At 39.5% G+C, this 17,185-nt stretch overlaps 1 protein-coding gene across 1 annotated transcript; it reads right to left on the reverse strand.

Moving 5' to 3' along the window:
• Positions 1-2,438: 2,438 nt before the first annotated feature.
• Positions 2,439-16,415, reverse strand: SERPINB2 (serpin family B member 2). Its single transcript, XM_007192016.2, has 8 exons — positions 16,390-16,415; positions 12,410-12,589; positions 9,035-9,154; positions 7,631-7,759; positions 7,010-7,127; positions 4,246-4,388; positions 3,593-3,757; positions 2,439-3,276 (listed from the first exon to the last, which is right to left on the reverse strand). Exons 2-8 carry the CDS (start codon positions 12,578-12,580, stop codon positions 2,872-2,874), a joined length of 1,251 nt encoding a protein of 416 aa, XP_007192078.2. The 5' UTR covers positions 12,581-12,589; positions 16,390-16,415; the 3' UTR covers positions 2,439-2,871.
• Positions 16,416-17,185: the final 770 nt, after the last annotated feature.

The following is a 17,185-nucleotide window of genomic DNA, read 5'->3' on the forward strand; positions in this document are numbered from 1 at the left end:
ATTTTGCTTGTTTGTTTGTTTGTTGTTGTTAGTTATGGCCTGCCCTATGAATATTTAGCAATATGTACAGATATTACTAACGGGGATGGGGGAGTAGGAACTATATGAATGGGCAACGGGGGTGGGAGGGAGAGTTTTTGCTCTGGTCTTTTCATGATATTTGATGTTGAGATTGCATGAATTTATTAGGTACTCAAAATCTTTTAGAACCGAGAAAAGAACTCTAGGTACATCAATATTATTCAAATAGGAATCCAGAAGAAGAGAGTAAATAGAGTAGGGCGGAGAGAGTTGAGTGGATAATGGTTTTCTTGTTCAGTCTGGGTTGACATAACAGAGCACCACTGACTGAGTGGCTTAAACAACAAACATTCATTTTTCACAGTTCTGGAGGCTGCAGTTCTGTGATCGGGTTCTTGCTGAGGGCCGTCTTCCTGGTTCACAGATGGTTGCCTACTTGTCTCCACTTGGTTGAGAGCTTTTGTTTTTTCATTTCCCTGTAAGAACACTAATTACATCACAGGGACTTACCCTCATGACTAATTCTAATACTAATTACCTCCCCAAGGCCCCACCTACAAAGACCATCACATTGGGGATTAAGTGTTCAACATACGTGTTGGGGGAACAAACATTCAGGCCATAGCAACGGCTGAGAGTTTCCCAGAAATGAACCAAGGTACAAGTTTCCAGATGGAAAACATCTCCTGATGAACAAGATAAAATTTTAATACAGTTTAAAAATACTCTTAATGCAATGAAATATCAAGAACATCATCAAAAACAAAAATAAAATAATTAAAACTACAAGAAGCAAGAATTATCTTGCATCAACTTTCCCATCCGCAACTTTGGTGCTGGAAGATGATAAAATTGTGCCCTTAAAGTGCTGAAGAATGCTTTGAACCTAGAATTCTATACTCGTGCTCTAATTCAATAATCATGGTGAAATATGAATATCTTAAGACTCACAACAATTCAGAAAGTTACTACTTATTGCATTGCTGAGTGAATTATTAAAGTACATTTAAAATATGAATCTAAAAGTAAGTAGGAGAATGCAAGGAAGAACCCCTAATTTTCAAGAACGTCTGATTTAGAGGAAACAATCCACAACTCAAGCCTTAAAGAATTATGAGAATAATTTTCTGGGACTCTATGTTTGACCAGCTGACAGTGAGACAGTTTTATTACTGACAAAGAAAATAATCGTTATCACTAGTATTTATTAAGTACTGTACATGCTAAGCATTCTTTTAATTGCTTGTTCTGTATGAATTCATTTTACCATCACAGCAACCTAATGAGAAAAGCATTGTTTTCCCTAGCTTACACTGAAAGAAAACTGAAGCATAAAGAAGCATCATTTCCCAGCTTGTGGTTAAATGACTCATAAGTGTTAGAACTGGGATTTGGATGCAGTTAAGCCAATGTCCTTACCTTTTAGCCACCATGCTCCAGTAGGTCACCCATCCCTGGCTTTCATCGTAGGGATGGTGACGCCTGGAATACATTTCCAGGATCCAGCCACACTTCTGCAGCCAGAATCTGCAGCCAGCTCAGCTCCCTTAAACCTCAGGTCTTCCTTCGTTCTTAGGACTTAAATTATGTTCTTCTCTGATCCACTCAAAAGCATTCAGTGCTATTTGAGGAAAACACACTTATGTAATGTTTCCCATTGTATGTTTCCCTTCTGCTCTTGAGTCCAGTTCATCTCTACCCCTCTGAACGCTCACCTCAATCAATGATTATGACCTTGATTCTATGTCTGGACCACTAGACTTGGTGTTTATTCCTGATGTCCTTGAGGTTTGAACACAGGTGTCCCCAAAGGACTCCGACCCAAACTATTCTTTTGAATTGCTATACCTTTAGCTGCTGTGAGAAGACAGCTCTAATCCATTTTTCCCACAACTCCATCCCCCCTGCCAACATTGGAGCTTCTTGCAAGACGGTCGCTTACTCCTTTGGCTCCTTTTTTTGTCATTTTTTTTTTATTGGAGTATAATTGCTTTACAATGTTGTGTTAGTTTCTGCTGTAGAACAAAGTGAATCATCTATATGTATACATATATCCCCTCTCTCTTGAGCCTCCCTCCCTGCCACCCCCCATCCCACCCCTCTAGGTCATCACAGAGCACTGAGCTGAGCTCCCTGTGCTATACAGCAGCTTCTCCTTTGGCTCCTTTATTCTGTTTATTTTTTCTTGGTTCTCACAAATGAGCCATGATACCTGATTCCTGAGAATCAAGATAAACAGGTCTTATGACCTAAAGACCTAACAGAACGACAACAAACAAATGGTTGTGTGGAAACATGTCTATTTTTAATATATTCACAACCTTCCATAAGTTACAGACACATCTATGTGATACATAATGCTAGAAATGCACACAACTTATATTTTTCTGTTGTTCAATGCTTTCTTCTAGGTTTTTATTACAGAAGGGTATGGAAGGACACCTACTCATCCTTCATTATAAGAACAAATAAGTGCATTTCCTTAGAAAGAAAAATAAGTGATGACCTGCTTCTGTAACTGTATCAGCTACACTAGACAGTGAACAATAATGAGGCCATTATATAAAATAATAAATAATACAGTAAAAGGTAATGCTGTAAAATAAACTAAGAGTAAGGTAGAACTAAATGAGATATCATCCCATTTTAGGAGACCAAATGATTAATAAGGTGGTAATGTTCTGATTGACAGATGTCAAGCTACTTCTGTATTTATATTCAGTGTGTAATAGAAGTTGTTCAGAAAAACAGAAATATGTACAGGAGGTTGCTAAAGTTTTGGCCCTTAGAGCAATTCTGAGGCTTATACCTCACATTACAACATCCTGTGCAGAAATGGAACCTTTCAATTTAGGGTGAGGCAAATCTGCCAAAAAAGAGGATGCTGTTGGTAATCTTGTGCATGATAAAGAAGAGGAAAGGATGGTCTGCCACAAACTGTGGGCCTCTGTGGCCAGTTCTCCCTGAAATAATGGCCCCAGTGCCAGCAGCTGCTTCAGTGCCCTCCTCGTTCACGTCCACAGAGGCTTGATGGAACACTTCAGAGAGAAACAGGTCATTCTTTTCAGACATGCCTAAGAAATTGGCTTGGCCCTGGCTGAAGGCATCATCCATGCCCATGGTCTTGAGAATGGACTTGAGTTCGTAATGCTCTTCTAATTTGAACCGGGGGACATACACCTCCACATCATCCTCAGCCATGGTGTCTTCACTGAGCCACTTGTTGAGTTTGTCATAAGTTATTTCACTTTCCAGCTACAAATCCAAAAGCAAAACCAATGAGGGCTTAACAGAGAAGGAAAACAACTTATAATGTTGACAATCAGTGACTTGAACTTCACTATAGTGTGGGTGATATTAAAATTTACTAGTTTGGTAAAAATTTTGCAAGAAAGTAGTATGTAGGACATAAGTTTAAGCCTTTGAATGAAAGTGTGAGACCTGGCACTGTTCCTCTCAACCAATTCACATATTTCCGTGAGAAACTGCACACCATTTCCCAAGTTGTAGACATATGCCAAGGTAAGTTTAGCCCCAGAAGTTTAAAACGATGGAAGTTGGAATGCCTTACCAACTCCAAGCCAGTAGAGCATTCAGCGATTGCATCTGGAAGCAACAGGAACATACTGACATATCCAGCGTAGGGCAGCTCTAGAATCTGGACCTTCAGGTCTTCTATGTACCCGATGTTCAGCTGTGCGCGCAAGAACATCATCTGTACTGCTTTGCGCTGAGTCTAAAATTATTAAAAAGTAAAATATGAAAGTAGATACTAAGAGGTCAAAAGATTTACAATCAGACGTAAAAGAATGGGTTCTGCTTTCGTGCTGAAGAACTATGTTTCTAAAAATCAACAAAATAAATTATTTGTATACCCTGACAGTGGCTCTGATCTATTTAGCTTTTTCAAGATTATACCCATTAGTAATAAGATGGACAATTATAATTATAATAATACTGAAACATTCGTTGAGTACCTACTAGGGGCCAAGAACACTGCAAAATCTCGTTGAATCCTCACAACAATATTTTGAGTTGGATATTATTATTAATCTAGTTTGACAGATCAAAAAATGGAATAGAGTCAATCAACTATCCAACGTGCGTAACTTATAACTAGCAAATTACGTACAAGTATCAGTGAGTGGTCCCTAACTTTTCTTTCTCTATTTTGTCAAAGGCCCTAAAATATATGTTAAGAAAATCTGTCTCATTGTCTCGTACCAAGTTCACACGGAAAGGATAAAGCCCGTTTAATTTCTTCTGAAATGGAGTTTTCCAATTTCCTTTGAAGTAGACAGCATTCACCAGGACCATCTTGGTCTCTGCATCTATAGAACCTTCAGGTAACAAGTTTGGGATTTTGCCTACAGAAAATATGATATATGTTTAGGTTTCATGATTAAGAACTGTGAAGTTATCCTGATTTCTTGAATCTTTTGAGTCACCGTCAAACTCAGCATCCACATTTATCAAACTCTGCAGAGATGTTGATCTTCAAGCTTAAGTTTTTCTCTCAATTTACCTAAATCATAAGTAAAACTGAGACCAAATTTCTGAGGTTTGCAAAATCCAAGAGAAAATGCAGAAATACTGCAATTAAGGTTTAGAATTACTATCAGACTTGGAAAAAAATTTTAACTTCCTTTTATACTGTTTCTCAAAGTTTTATAGTTGTATGAAGTTAGTTAATTCGGATGGGAGTGAAAAAGAGTCACTTAAGGAACATAATAGTGCCTTTCCACAGTACATATGTCACTAGGGCTCCTTCAAGATCTGGTCTAGACAGTCTATCCATCTGACCCATTGATTGACCCAAAAACAGTTTTTTGGAAGTTGTGCTAGACCTACACCAGGAGTAGCACAGAATCATGAAGTGAGAAAGGAAGGCTTGCCCTGGTGGGACTGAGAATATTGGAAGAGAGATTCTAAATCAGTCAGGAAACAATGTGTGATAAGTTCTATAAGAGAGCTAAATAATGCAGAGAACTATGACAACACAGAGAAGGGAGTAAACAAGTGAGGAGCCAGAGAAGGTGCCCAGAAATGATAACATCTGAGCGCAATTTTTTTTTATAGTTGGTTTAAGAAACAGGCCATTTATAGTGAATACCTGCTCTGCAATATTTCAACCACTAAATACATTATTTTATTTAATCCTCACAACTACTCTAGTAGGTATTATTATTGTCATTTTACACAAATGAACACCATAGTAAGAGAGATTAGCAACCTTCCCAAGGTCGCAGTACTTGTCAGCTGGTCAGAATTCCAGCATCTTCCATTGCTACTGACAGATATAGGACTCGACCAAAAAGGTCACTGTAGTCTGACCAGCTTCAGTATAGTCATTCAGTATTTCTAGTCAATATATCCCTCAGGGAATTAAAATTCTTGGTTACCACAGAAATCTACTAGGACTTTATTTAACTCTGTAATGCATATGGAAAAACTAGTATTTGATCCTAACAAATACAACAGAAATTGTCTCAAATTATTATAAAATTTTCTGAAACAATCAGCCCAAATGACTACTTGGCATGTTGGCAATCCCACTGATTGATTTACAGCCATTCAACACAAATGCTTAAAGAGAAGAGAAATTCTTGCTGTTCTCAAAAAAGCAAGACTTTCATGCGTCTCTTTAATTTTGCAATCCCTTTTTACTTTCACTTCTGTTAATCCTCACTTTCTCTGCTTCATTTTTGTCAGTGGTGTGTCAATATTTTAGAGCAGTCATTTAAAAATCGAGAAATGAAGAATTAAAGTAGATCAACTATTTTCAGAGAAACAAAACAATTTTTTAAAATTCTATAGAACTTAGTTCATGTGTTTTTTTCCACTGTGGTAACTAAGAAACCAAGACACCACACTATGGCTTGAAACAATGTTTTAAACACAGGAGGTAAATGAAAATCCGTTTTTTGCATTAAGTTAGCAAATACTTTAAACATCCAATTGAAGAATTCCAGAATTAGACTAAGGCTCAGAAGAAGAGGGAACCCCAGCTTCACTACTAACAGGTAGTGGGATTTTGGATGGGAATCTAAGGAAAAAAAAAAAAAAAAAGGTCATGAAGAACCTAGGGGCAAGATGGGAATAAAGACACAGACCTACTAGAGAATGGACTTGATGATATGGGGAGCGGGAAGGGTAAGCTGGGACAAAGTGAAAGAGTGACATGGACATATATACACTACCAAACCTAAAATAGATAGCTAGTGGGAAGCAGCCGCATAGCACAGGGAGATCAGCTCGGTACTTTATGACCACCTACAGGGGTGGAATAGGGAGGATGGGAGGGAGGGAGATGCAAGAGGGAAGAGATATGGAAACATATGTATATGTATAACTGATTCACTTTGTTATAAAGCAGAAACTAACACACCATTGTAAAGCAATTATACTCCAATGAAGATGTTAAAAAATTTTTTTTTAATTAAAAAAAAAAAAAAAAAAAAACAAAGAATTAAGGCCATGCGTTACAAAGGTAGGAGTAGCTTAGACAATCCAGGAGAGATGAAGCAGGGACCAAAAGAACTTGACAACATACTGACTCTGAATGGTGAAACAGAAGAAAGAGTTAAAATTTTATGATCCCTCCTTTTTCCATTGCTAGTATTCTCACACCAATTACTCAGTTGAAGGTCACGCCTTTTTTCTTTGTTTTTGTCCACTGTAGACACAGAGTCACAACTATTTCAATACTGATATTTCCTATGTTAGTAAAGAGCTGTCTCCTCTGATATTCTATTCTAAGGTAATATCCAAAATCAGATTATTTAAGTACTGAATATATGTCTTCTATTAGTAGACCTCAATTATTTTTTTCTCACTTAAAACACCACGTGGCTCAACAAGAATCAGGTTACATTAACCAAAATAACTAAGGTGGGGAGTAAGGGCTAAGTTCAAGGATGGTTTTTTAAAAAATACATAAGAGCTTTCTAAGTGGAAAGAAGAGCAGAAACTACTTCCTTGGTTTTACCTTTGGTTTGAGTCTTGACCCAGGAATTAATCTTTTTTCTGGCATCTTCTGCACATTCTAGGAAGTCAACTGCCTGCGGTTCTGTAGAGTAATATTTCTTGGAGAGCTGCATGTATCCCTTTAAAGCAAAAAAAAAGACAAAGTTTACATAGAATATATACTGAACAAGCCTTGGTGTAATTATAAATTACAGGCTTCCTGTCAAGACTGGGGAGCCTGAGGTAGGCGTAGGGGTGGAGGTTGGCTAGGGAGGCTGATTATATGTGTTCTCTTGACCTCCACCCCCAACTCCAGTCCCAATTCTATTTGCTCCCCTGCACGCTTTGCATTATGACCACTGGGTACAAGGGGAGAAGTTGGGTGTGGGGATAGAGGCTCTGGAAATCAGCTGTGCTCTTCCTGACTTAGGACTCACAGGTGGGAATTTTGCAGCAGGGAGAGAAAGCCCCCACAGAGGGGGTGTAGGGATAGCTGCGTTGGATAGTGTCCAATGGCCTTAGGGAGTCTAAGGGAACCCATGTGGGATTCTGACTCTCTCAGCATGAATCAGAGAGAACAGCTTTAAAACTGACCTCCTTGTAAGTTTGGGGCCCTGACATTTAAATCGCAGGTTTCACTTACTTCCTTGAATCTTGCATACTTCTCTCCAAACAGCTTATTGGCGCTTTCCAATAAATACTCCCCTGTGGACGTGTTGAGGGCGGAGCTGAGAGAACGGAAGGATGAATGGACTGTGTCTGCAGCTTGTGCCTTAAACAGAAAGGAGAGATTCTCTTTATGTAACTCAAGACTCCTAAACAAGATATTTCTTAAGCAATGGTATTTTTTCCAATACATCAATAAAATGCTGTATTAAAGTATACTTTTTTCTGGCACTTTAGAGGAATCTCTGAGGAAATACTCTTGATATGGATAATCAGATAATTTTTTTATTTGTTTCAGATTTTACTATGCCTATGGATTGGATTTAACCGTGAAGTAACCAAGATCCTAGAAGAAAGTCAGGCTCCTTTTACAGTTTCCTAAACTACGAAGTCTGTAAGCAATTTTCGTTATATTAAAATGTTGCCTTAGAAATGTTCTTTAAAAAGTTCATATAACTTCTGCAAGTACCGTTTTATAATTAAGGGGTAGTCTGTGAAGTGGCAAATCTGGGTTTTAGAAAGCAGGAAATTGAGGGACATTCCAGTCCCCAACCTGAAGTTTGTAAGCACGATGACACACACAGGGCTTAGTCACAGCAGCGCCTGGGTGAAGCAGAGGTCAGAGCCCTGCAGATGGACCGCCAGCTGTCCATTCAGACCTGGCAGAAGCTCCCTATTGAAGGGACCCTCTTCCCCTCCTAAGTCCATAATTCCCTGGCTGACAGGCAGAGCATCAGCATTCCCAGGAAGAAAGCTACGTGGGGCATCTCCCCATAGCCTAACTTAGGAGTGTGACTGTGGAAGCTGTTTACCAATAGGAGCGCATCTACGCCCAGCTCCTACAATGTAGCTGAATAGCTGGTGTTTAAGGAAATGGAGTATTGGGAAAAGAAATGACTACGTGAGATAGATTAGCTGAAGAGATTAGATAGATGATAGATAGATAGATCATAGGAGGTAGAAGGGGAGGACATAAAGGATATTCGAGGGTCAGTGACCTTTCATGAAGTCACCAAGGCTGACCTTCTCCATTCCTCTATTACTTGTCACCCTTTACTCTGGAAATCTGCATCTATGCATGTGTATTCTAGGAGTCTCTACAATGGCATTAGAATAAATTATACATACCCAACTAATGGCAGAGTTGGGTGATAGAATTTAGAAATAGTCTTGGCCTGGAAGTCGTGAAGTCTGGATTCTACCCTGGCTCTGCCCTTACTGATCAGAATAGGATATTTACTCAAGAACTGTGAGCCTTAGTTTTCTTTCTATGAATGAGGGAAGTTGTACTAGGCTCCTTCCCTGTCTAATATTGTGATTTTAAGACAAGAATATTCTGGAAATAAAATACAAAAGAAATAGAAATGGATGAATCAGATACCTGCAAAATAGCATCAGGATAAGTGCCCTTCTGGATCTTCTGTGTGAATTCACAACTGGTGAAGATCTCTTGGGTGTCTGGGGTGACTTTGTGGTCTCCAACTTTGTTAAACTGAAGCACCTACAATTGGAATTCCAGAGAATTGGGTACATTTTTCTGCTACATTATTTAACTTTTAAACCAATGGCTATCAAGTACCTCTTAGTGGTCCTACGTCTCGTTTCCTGCCTTTGTGTATGGCAACAAGCATAGATGCTCTTCATATGTAACATGTGTCAGCCAGCGGAAATTTCCTTCACAGGACTCAGCATGAACTATTTTATACTAATTCATATGCTGGCCATTTTGACAGCAAATTGTTATGATGAGATGATTTATAACCTCTAAATTATCTAAATTATAACCCAACCCATAAGTTGCCTTGAAAACATGCCAGTATTTTGAAGGAAGCAATAAGGTTAACTCCCAACCTTGTATCTCTCTATTCAGTGGCCTTATATATTACACACTTCTAAGCTGTCAAAAACTACGAGCCACAGCTAGCTTAAACATAAAAGCAGGTCACTCAGTATTAACAGGGATCACCTAAAATATTTGCACATACCTTATTTACACATAAAGAAATCCCACACATCTGTCCATGTGGGGGGCAAACGGCAGAGGTCAGATGACAATATGAATCTCTTTATGTTGTAAGTGGCAGATTCAGATAACAGTGAAGCTGGCAGGTGCACACTGGCCCCGGGAGGGGCCTCCAGTCCCCTCCCCCAAGCTGGAGCCTTCCCAGCCTGGCTCAGCCAGTCTCAGCACCCCCGAGCCTGGCCCTGCTACCCACCCACTCCCACCTCCAACATCCTTTGGGTCTCATCCCCGTGGGGTCCCAGGTGAGGAGGAGCTTATTGGTAAATGGATCGACGGTAGACGTTCTGCTAAGGAAGGAAAGGCAGGCTTGTCCAGCGGGTGGTGAATTTCTAGGCTGGAAAGAGAGGTGTTAGGATTTGTGGGGTCTCTCTCTGCTCTTCAGATCACACATTATAAGTCTTACCTAATACTCTTTGAAAAGAAGTGGTCTGACTCTGCCGCCATGTAAGGGAAGAATATTTCATGTAACAGCGTCTCCGGTTGTCCTCCCTTTTAAGGAAATTGATGGGGTCTCGGGGCTAGCACTAAAGGCCTCCTGAGTCACTGCGAGAGCCCCTGCAGGAGGTGGGGATGTGAGGTGACCCGGGGCCATGCTGAGGGGTGCACCCTGCCCAGAGAGGCAGCTTGGTCTGGGCAGGTCCATGGCCTTGCCCTAAAGAGAAGAGCTGGTAAAAATACTCCTGCTGACCTCACATCGCCTACGCTCTGTAAGAGTTTATCCCTTCTACGTATTCCTTTATTCCATTACAACTATGTCACCTTTACCAGCTATATCAATTCCCAACTGTGTGGCCTCCTCTTGCCCTAAATTTCTCATTTCTATGAAAGGACTATGGTAATCAGAGTGCCTACCTCACAGGATTTTGTATTCTGTGGGTAAACTATAAAACGTTCTTAGAAAGGTGCCTGGCTAGGGCACTATGAGTGTCAGCTCTGATAATTTTTAGTTCTACCACACGCTTCTCCTATTCTCTCTAATCTTCACACCCATCTTGCCAGTTATGCATTTTCATTCTCCTTTTAAAAATAAGAAAATTGAGGCTCAGAGGGTTGAAATGCCTTCCCTCACACACCTGGTAAATGGCAAAGTCACCACCCAAACACAGGCAGGTCCATCCCCAAAATCCATGCTTCCTCCTCCAACCAAAGAGCTTCTCCTCTTTTTTTAGTAGGGAATTGATCAAATTTGCCTTTGAATTTTAAAATCTGCCCATGCAGCACAGTTACAAGAAAACTATATAAACCCCTTGTCCCATGTGCTGAAAGCACTTGCCAGACACAGAAAAGCTGTGTTGTGCCAAGTGACCAATAAGTTAATTTTCCTTTCATATCAAAATCAAGTTTTTTACTTTACGTACCTAGAGCACTTCATTTGGCATTTGTCCTCGAAGAAATATTGCTTCTGATGCCTTTACATCTAAAAAACGAAGACCCTGATGTTTTCTAAAGTTTTTAATAGAGTTCACTGCACTTATTTTTTTCAAGGCAAAGAAAATAGAGGGAAGGAGTTTTGCAAAATGTTTCTGCTCTCAGATGTGAGCAACTGGGTTTTGTTGTAAGTCTTGATGTTTAAACTGCCACAGACGCAGGGAGTGACACTCCCATCCCTTTTCCTGCTGCAGTGAGATAGGCCAACACTCTCTGTGAGCCACTCCAAACAAGGCCCATCTTAAATGGGTCACCGTGTACCTGGAAGGAGATATCCATCTATCTATATACACACACCCAGGTGCAATTCTCCTGGGAAACTCAGAAGTAGCCAGCAGCATTTTGGTGTGACTGAAAGCAGAATCCGTGCTTGTGAGCAACCAGAGCCTGTACTTAAAGCATTCAATTTTAATGTTTGTACATATGGGAATAGGAAAGAATTTTAATTATATATTACTTTGTCTGGTCACTGACCCAGGAAATACAGGATCATGTGAATTTTAATGGTGCTGAATTCATCCCATAGGACCATTGCTGTGTACAGTTGAAGTAGTTCAACATATTTCCATGGCCCCAGACTTAGTGAAAGGGTCCCCTGGCTGAGCTGGTGTCAGCTTCCTTCACCAAGGAAGGAAGCCAGTGGCCTTAACAGAAATACCTCACAATGCTGTCCCACCCCCTGTCCACCTTGACTTTGAGGACTGGCCATCATGTCAGCCCCATTTTGTTGACATGAACTCATGGAGTTGAGAATATTGGCTGAGGTCCTCTGAAGTCACGCTGCTCTTTGTGCATCTCCCAGAGTGCAGAGATCACGGGTCTGGGATATTTTTTCCCTTGGTGACACTTTCTTAAAACCACTGGAAGGAATTCTTTACATGAATGGAAGGAACCTGAGCTAGGAGGGCGGAAACCAGAAGAAGCCCTGGGAAAGGTGCTTCATTCCCACCGCCACTCTCCCCACTATGTTAAATGCCACTTGTCTTAAAACCAATAGAGATAAAGCATGCAAATACTTTGAAAAATATAAGCATTATACTATCAAATATAAGACGTTGTCACTATTAACCCTTTCTAACCTTGCAGGATAATAAAGTCTGGTACGCTTTCTGCTGTATCTACCACTGAGGGTGTTTGTTGTTTGGCTATTTTATAGATTTGAATCTAAGGAACTTGTGTCGTAATGGCTTGTGACGATTGCTGACCTTGTTAGAGTCAAGATGTCTCAGGCATGTAATCAGAGCAATTCTGCAATTCAGTTCAGGAATCATTCTGTTCTAATTTGGAACTTTAACAGAAACTTACTTTGGCCATCTGGTCTGCAGTGTTGCCCCTGGCACCCAGGTAGATCATGGCCATGGTGGAGGAGATGCCCCATGGAGAGAAGAAGAGATTCTGGGTGGTGGCACTTGTATTTGCCAGACGGCTGAAGAAACTGAGGGCAAAGATTGTGTTTGCCTTGTAAAGTTCTTCCATTGTTTCAATCTAGAAGGAAAGTGAGGGGAAAAAAATGAACAGCTCTAAAAGATGACTCAACATTTTGAGTGATGTCAGCAGAGTGGTACAGGCCATCCCCTGCACGGGGCAGGGGTTCCCTCTCTGTTCTCCTTTCATCCAAGAGCATGAGGTAGAGCAGGGACAGCATCGTGACCCTGGGACCTGTGCAGCCACAAAGGGTCCCACACTCGGTACAATGCACTGCTACCACAACCTTGCAATTCTTAATAACTTTAAACAAAGGGCCCTGCATTTTCCTTTGCACTGGCTACTGCAAATTATGTAGCCGATCCTGAGATAGCGTGAACAGTCATGTGATGAGTAGTGACACGCCACATCATAATAATGACAATAACAGCAATAACAATAAATAGCCTTTATCGAAATCTTACTGTACAACAGATGTTGTTTTAAACATCTCACCTGTACTAACCAGTTAATCTTTATGGAAACCCTATGAGGAAGGCATTGCTATTCCTGTTTTACAAAGGAAGAAACTACTGCCCAGAGAGAATAAGAAAAGTGACCAGTGTCACTCGACTATAAGGGGCAGGACTGGAAATTGAAGGTGGTAGGTGGGTAGCCTCCAGGGTCATGTTCTCAGCCTCTATGTTGTACCCACAGATACACACCACACACACACACACACACACACACACCACAGGCAAATACATGCATATTCAAATGTATGCCACACGCACATATACTCTTATTGGCGCCAATGGAGATGGTCAAACTTCTTTCAAATTCCTTGCTTCTAGAAGTGACCTAGACTCACCGTTTGAGAGTGGGCATTTTTACACAGCCCTACCTCGCATACCTGCACCCCTCCACTCACACACACCATAGCCTTTCTACCAAAGCACCCCTTGAGCTGAGCAGTTCATTAATGGGAGAGCTGGAAAGGCCCCCTTCTCCCACCATCCCTAGTAGAGAAGTCAATGCCAGGTCCCATTGCAGGGGTGGTCCTGGGGCTATGGAACACACACACACACACACACACACACACACACACACACACCATCCACCCTCTGAAGATAAATAACAGATACGCCCTCCATGACCTAAGGCTCCGCATGCAGCCAAACGCTTGGACACACCTGTTGATTCTGGCCAACAAACTGTATCTTATGCTTTCAGCTTAAAACACACCCTGCAATTACCAAAATCTATAAATATACCAAGCGACGCTGACACTCATCATCCCACAGGAAACCTTCTTGTGACAGTGGCTGGGGAGCTGCCCATGCCCCATGAGGCATGTCCTGCAGCTCTTTAGGCTTGAGCCCGCATCTCCCTAATCCATGGGTGTCTTATGTGAACACTCGGTTCACCAACATTTCTTTTGAAGAAAGTGATTGCAATCTGTGTCAAAATTTCTTATGGGAAATACCACTCAATTGTATTTTTTCAAGACAAAATAGTAAATTAAGTAAAACTTGTCCCCAAAACTCTCTCATGTCTTCTTGTCTCCTTTAATATTTAATATTCATGGGATCTGTATGAGGTAGATATTAGGATCTTTACTGTATAGGTTACATCCTGATGCCCAGAGAGGGTAAGCAACTTGTATAAGGTCACAGAGTTTGTATGTAATGGTGCAGGGATTCAAGCACAGGTCTGCTTCAGAAACCCACTCTATCCAATGTCGCTCACTGCCTTACCTGCTGATGTTTAACTTCACTGCTATGTGTAAGAGTTTAGGCCAGTTACTAGTTTGAGAAATGCTAGAAAGAGGAAATAAAAAGAGGAAGGAAGCAAGTTTGTAATACTCCTAGAAGGCTTATTAAGTTAAAAAAAAATCACTATTTTTTTCTCTTGCTTCATCACTGAGATTAGATTACCTTGGGTGGCTCAGAAATTTGTTTTCTCTTCCTTCTACAATTTAAAATCATCTTTATGATGAATTAGTCCTGGGTAGGTCTTTTTTTGTAAATTATCTCAATAACATTTCAGAAACAAACTGAGAATAACATAAATAAATATTTCTCTATTGAGTGAAAAAATAAATAAGGGATCAGAACCAGAAAAATAAATGTAGGCTTCTCCTATATCTAATTCTTTATAACGACCCCCATAGTCTGTCACTTTGACACTAACAAACTTTAAGTGTCAAGACAAACTATCAGAGAGGGCTTTTAATGCCACATTAGGATTTCAGTTGACTGTATAAAGAAATAAAAAGTGAATTAGGACAGAATTAGATCATCCCAGATGCATGTACTTCTTTTAAAAGTAGTCTAAATTTTATCTTTAAGATCAGGTACAATTAACTGCATTTAACATAAAAAATAATATGTGTTGTCTATATTGCAGTTACCAAATTCCTTCGGCCTCACTGCTTTATTTAACTTGCATAATTACTTGCCCAGTAAACCTAGTAATTCCTATTATACCAATGAAAAGATGAAGATGTTGATTGCACAGCTGGTTTCAAAGCCTAGATTGAATCTCAGCCTTCTGATTCCAACTCTAACACTTTTCCTACGGACCTTTCAAATAAGGTTTGAGAAGTTTATATTTTTAGAAATTTATGAATATATATATATATATATATATATATATATATATATATATATATATACATAGTGTCTTCTGATTCTCTAACAAATCCACACCTTACATTTAGGTGAGAGTCTGCCTAAGACCATGTAAAACTGAATCACTGAGTGACATAAGATAGCATAACCTCTTAGATAGCACCTGTTGTGAATTTCTTAACACCAGAGTTACACAACTTTATCAGCTTCTGGAGGTTATATTCCTAATCAACGTTGAATATTCTCTTTAGAAGAACTAACGGATGAAAAGCATATGTGGGGCTGGGCTCCATGATGCCTGTGTCCGTTCCTGTAACACAAGTTGACAGATGTTCCACTGAAACTTGGCGCAGGTGACAAAGAACTTGGGAGGTGCTGCCAGAGCCACTACAACAGTTGCTCTGCTCGCTGGCATCAAAGGTTAGATTTCAGTTTGCTGTAGCATTTTAAGTAATTTTTTTTGCAACGACACAGTGCAAATATTCTGAAATTGACCACAAAAATTAATGAGAACACAGAGAAAACAATAACTTCAAGGAAATTTCCCTTTCAAATTACCAAATTCTCCCCCCACAAAATTAAAGACATTTTCTGATATTTGATGACTTTCATAATGAATCATTGTTTGTCTATGGGGTATTAAATGATTTATTACTATTACTGAACTATTACTTCAGTCAATCCAGCAACTAATTTGGCTGATTTTTCCTCTTTGACTAGATTGACTGATTATTGAACTAAATTCAATAAAGGTATTTTGGTATTGAACTGACCCAACCCAGCTTCCTGCTTAATTTCTGATTGTTTTAGATTAAAAACTGAGTCGTCTTTTTTGCCTTTATTATATGTATACACAATCTATAGATTACTTTCAGTTGCTAAATTAATACATTTTAATTGGTCTAGCTATTCTCATCAAATTCAGTGCCAAACACTAACTAGTAAAGAATATACACATTCTAAGCTGTTCGGTAAAATTGACATCACAACCTAAGTATACCTTTCGGTTTGATGAATGTTACATAGGCCTTTGCTGGCCTCTGAGATTTAAGATTAGGTCTTGCTATAAATTTAATTCAAATCTAGAACTAAAATATTCTCAAACAAACAACGAAACAAGAAAACACCAGTAAATTTTTACCCATCTTCTAAAAACATCCCACATTTTAATTTTCATTATATTAATAATACCAGTGTGCAAAATAAAACCATATTTCATAGAGATAGACATGGAAATGACTGAAATACCTGGTTATTCTCTGTCTGACAAGAAACGGTCCTCTGAGAGTTGTTAAGAGTTCAAGCATGACGATGACTGGTTTTATAAAGCTCTGCCCCTCCCACAGAGCATTTTCTTCTCTCTCTCTTTCTAATCTGTATCCTTTGAGTGATTCAACATTTTACTCAGAAAGACATCGTTAGGATAGAATTGCTTGTTTGCTAAAGCATCATTTAAGAAATTTGTTGGGAGGATGACGTCATTCAGAAACTTAAGGATTTGGCAATATCTACACATGCCTGTCAAAATTCGCTAAAACCTGTCAGCTCCTGTTTGTTCTTGTTCTCATAGTACCAAATTGTTGTTTGGTACTTGTTCTCATAGTACCAAATTCTGCGATATCCCTTCTATCTTTTGACAAGGGTGGCCTGGGAGCTCTTTGCAATACTTAAAAGCAATGGAATCCTTTCTCTTTTGAATCTAGGCAGCCCCCAAGCAACGCTTTGGGAATGGAAAGAAAAAAAATACCACTTTTCTTCCTTATAAATTCTCTATTTTAAACCGTCTTACATTTTCTCAAGCTATAATTTCCTAAATAATTCTGGGTTCCACCCTAATATCCTGTCACAAACCACACCCAAAGAACTTCTCATTTGCCCTTCTATAGAACATAAAGATCTTATCTTTAAACAGTGAAAATCCACTGTGTACTTTAAGTTGATTTTTAACTCTATAAATTATAGGTGTTAAGTGGAATTTGTGATGTCAAAAACATGATTCAGAAAAATCACTAGATTTTTAGATACAACCAAAGGAATTTGAGGA

Source organism: Balaenoptera acutorostrata, chromosome 13, assembly GCF_949987535.1.
Source record: "Balaenoptera acutorostrata chromosome 13, mBalAcu1.1, whole genome shotgun sequence".
Taxonomy (NCBI): domain Eukaryota; kingdom Metazoa; phylum Chordata; class Mammalia; order Artiodactyla; family Balaenopteridae; genus Balaenoptera; species Balaenoptera acutorostrata.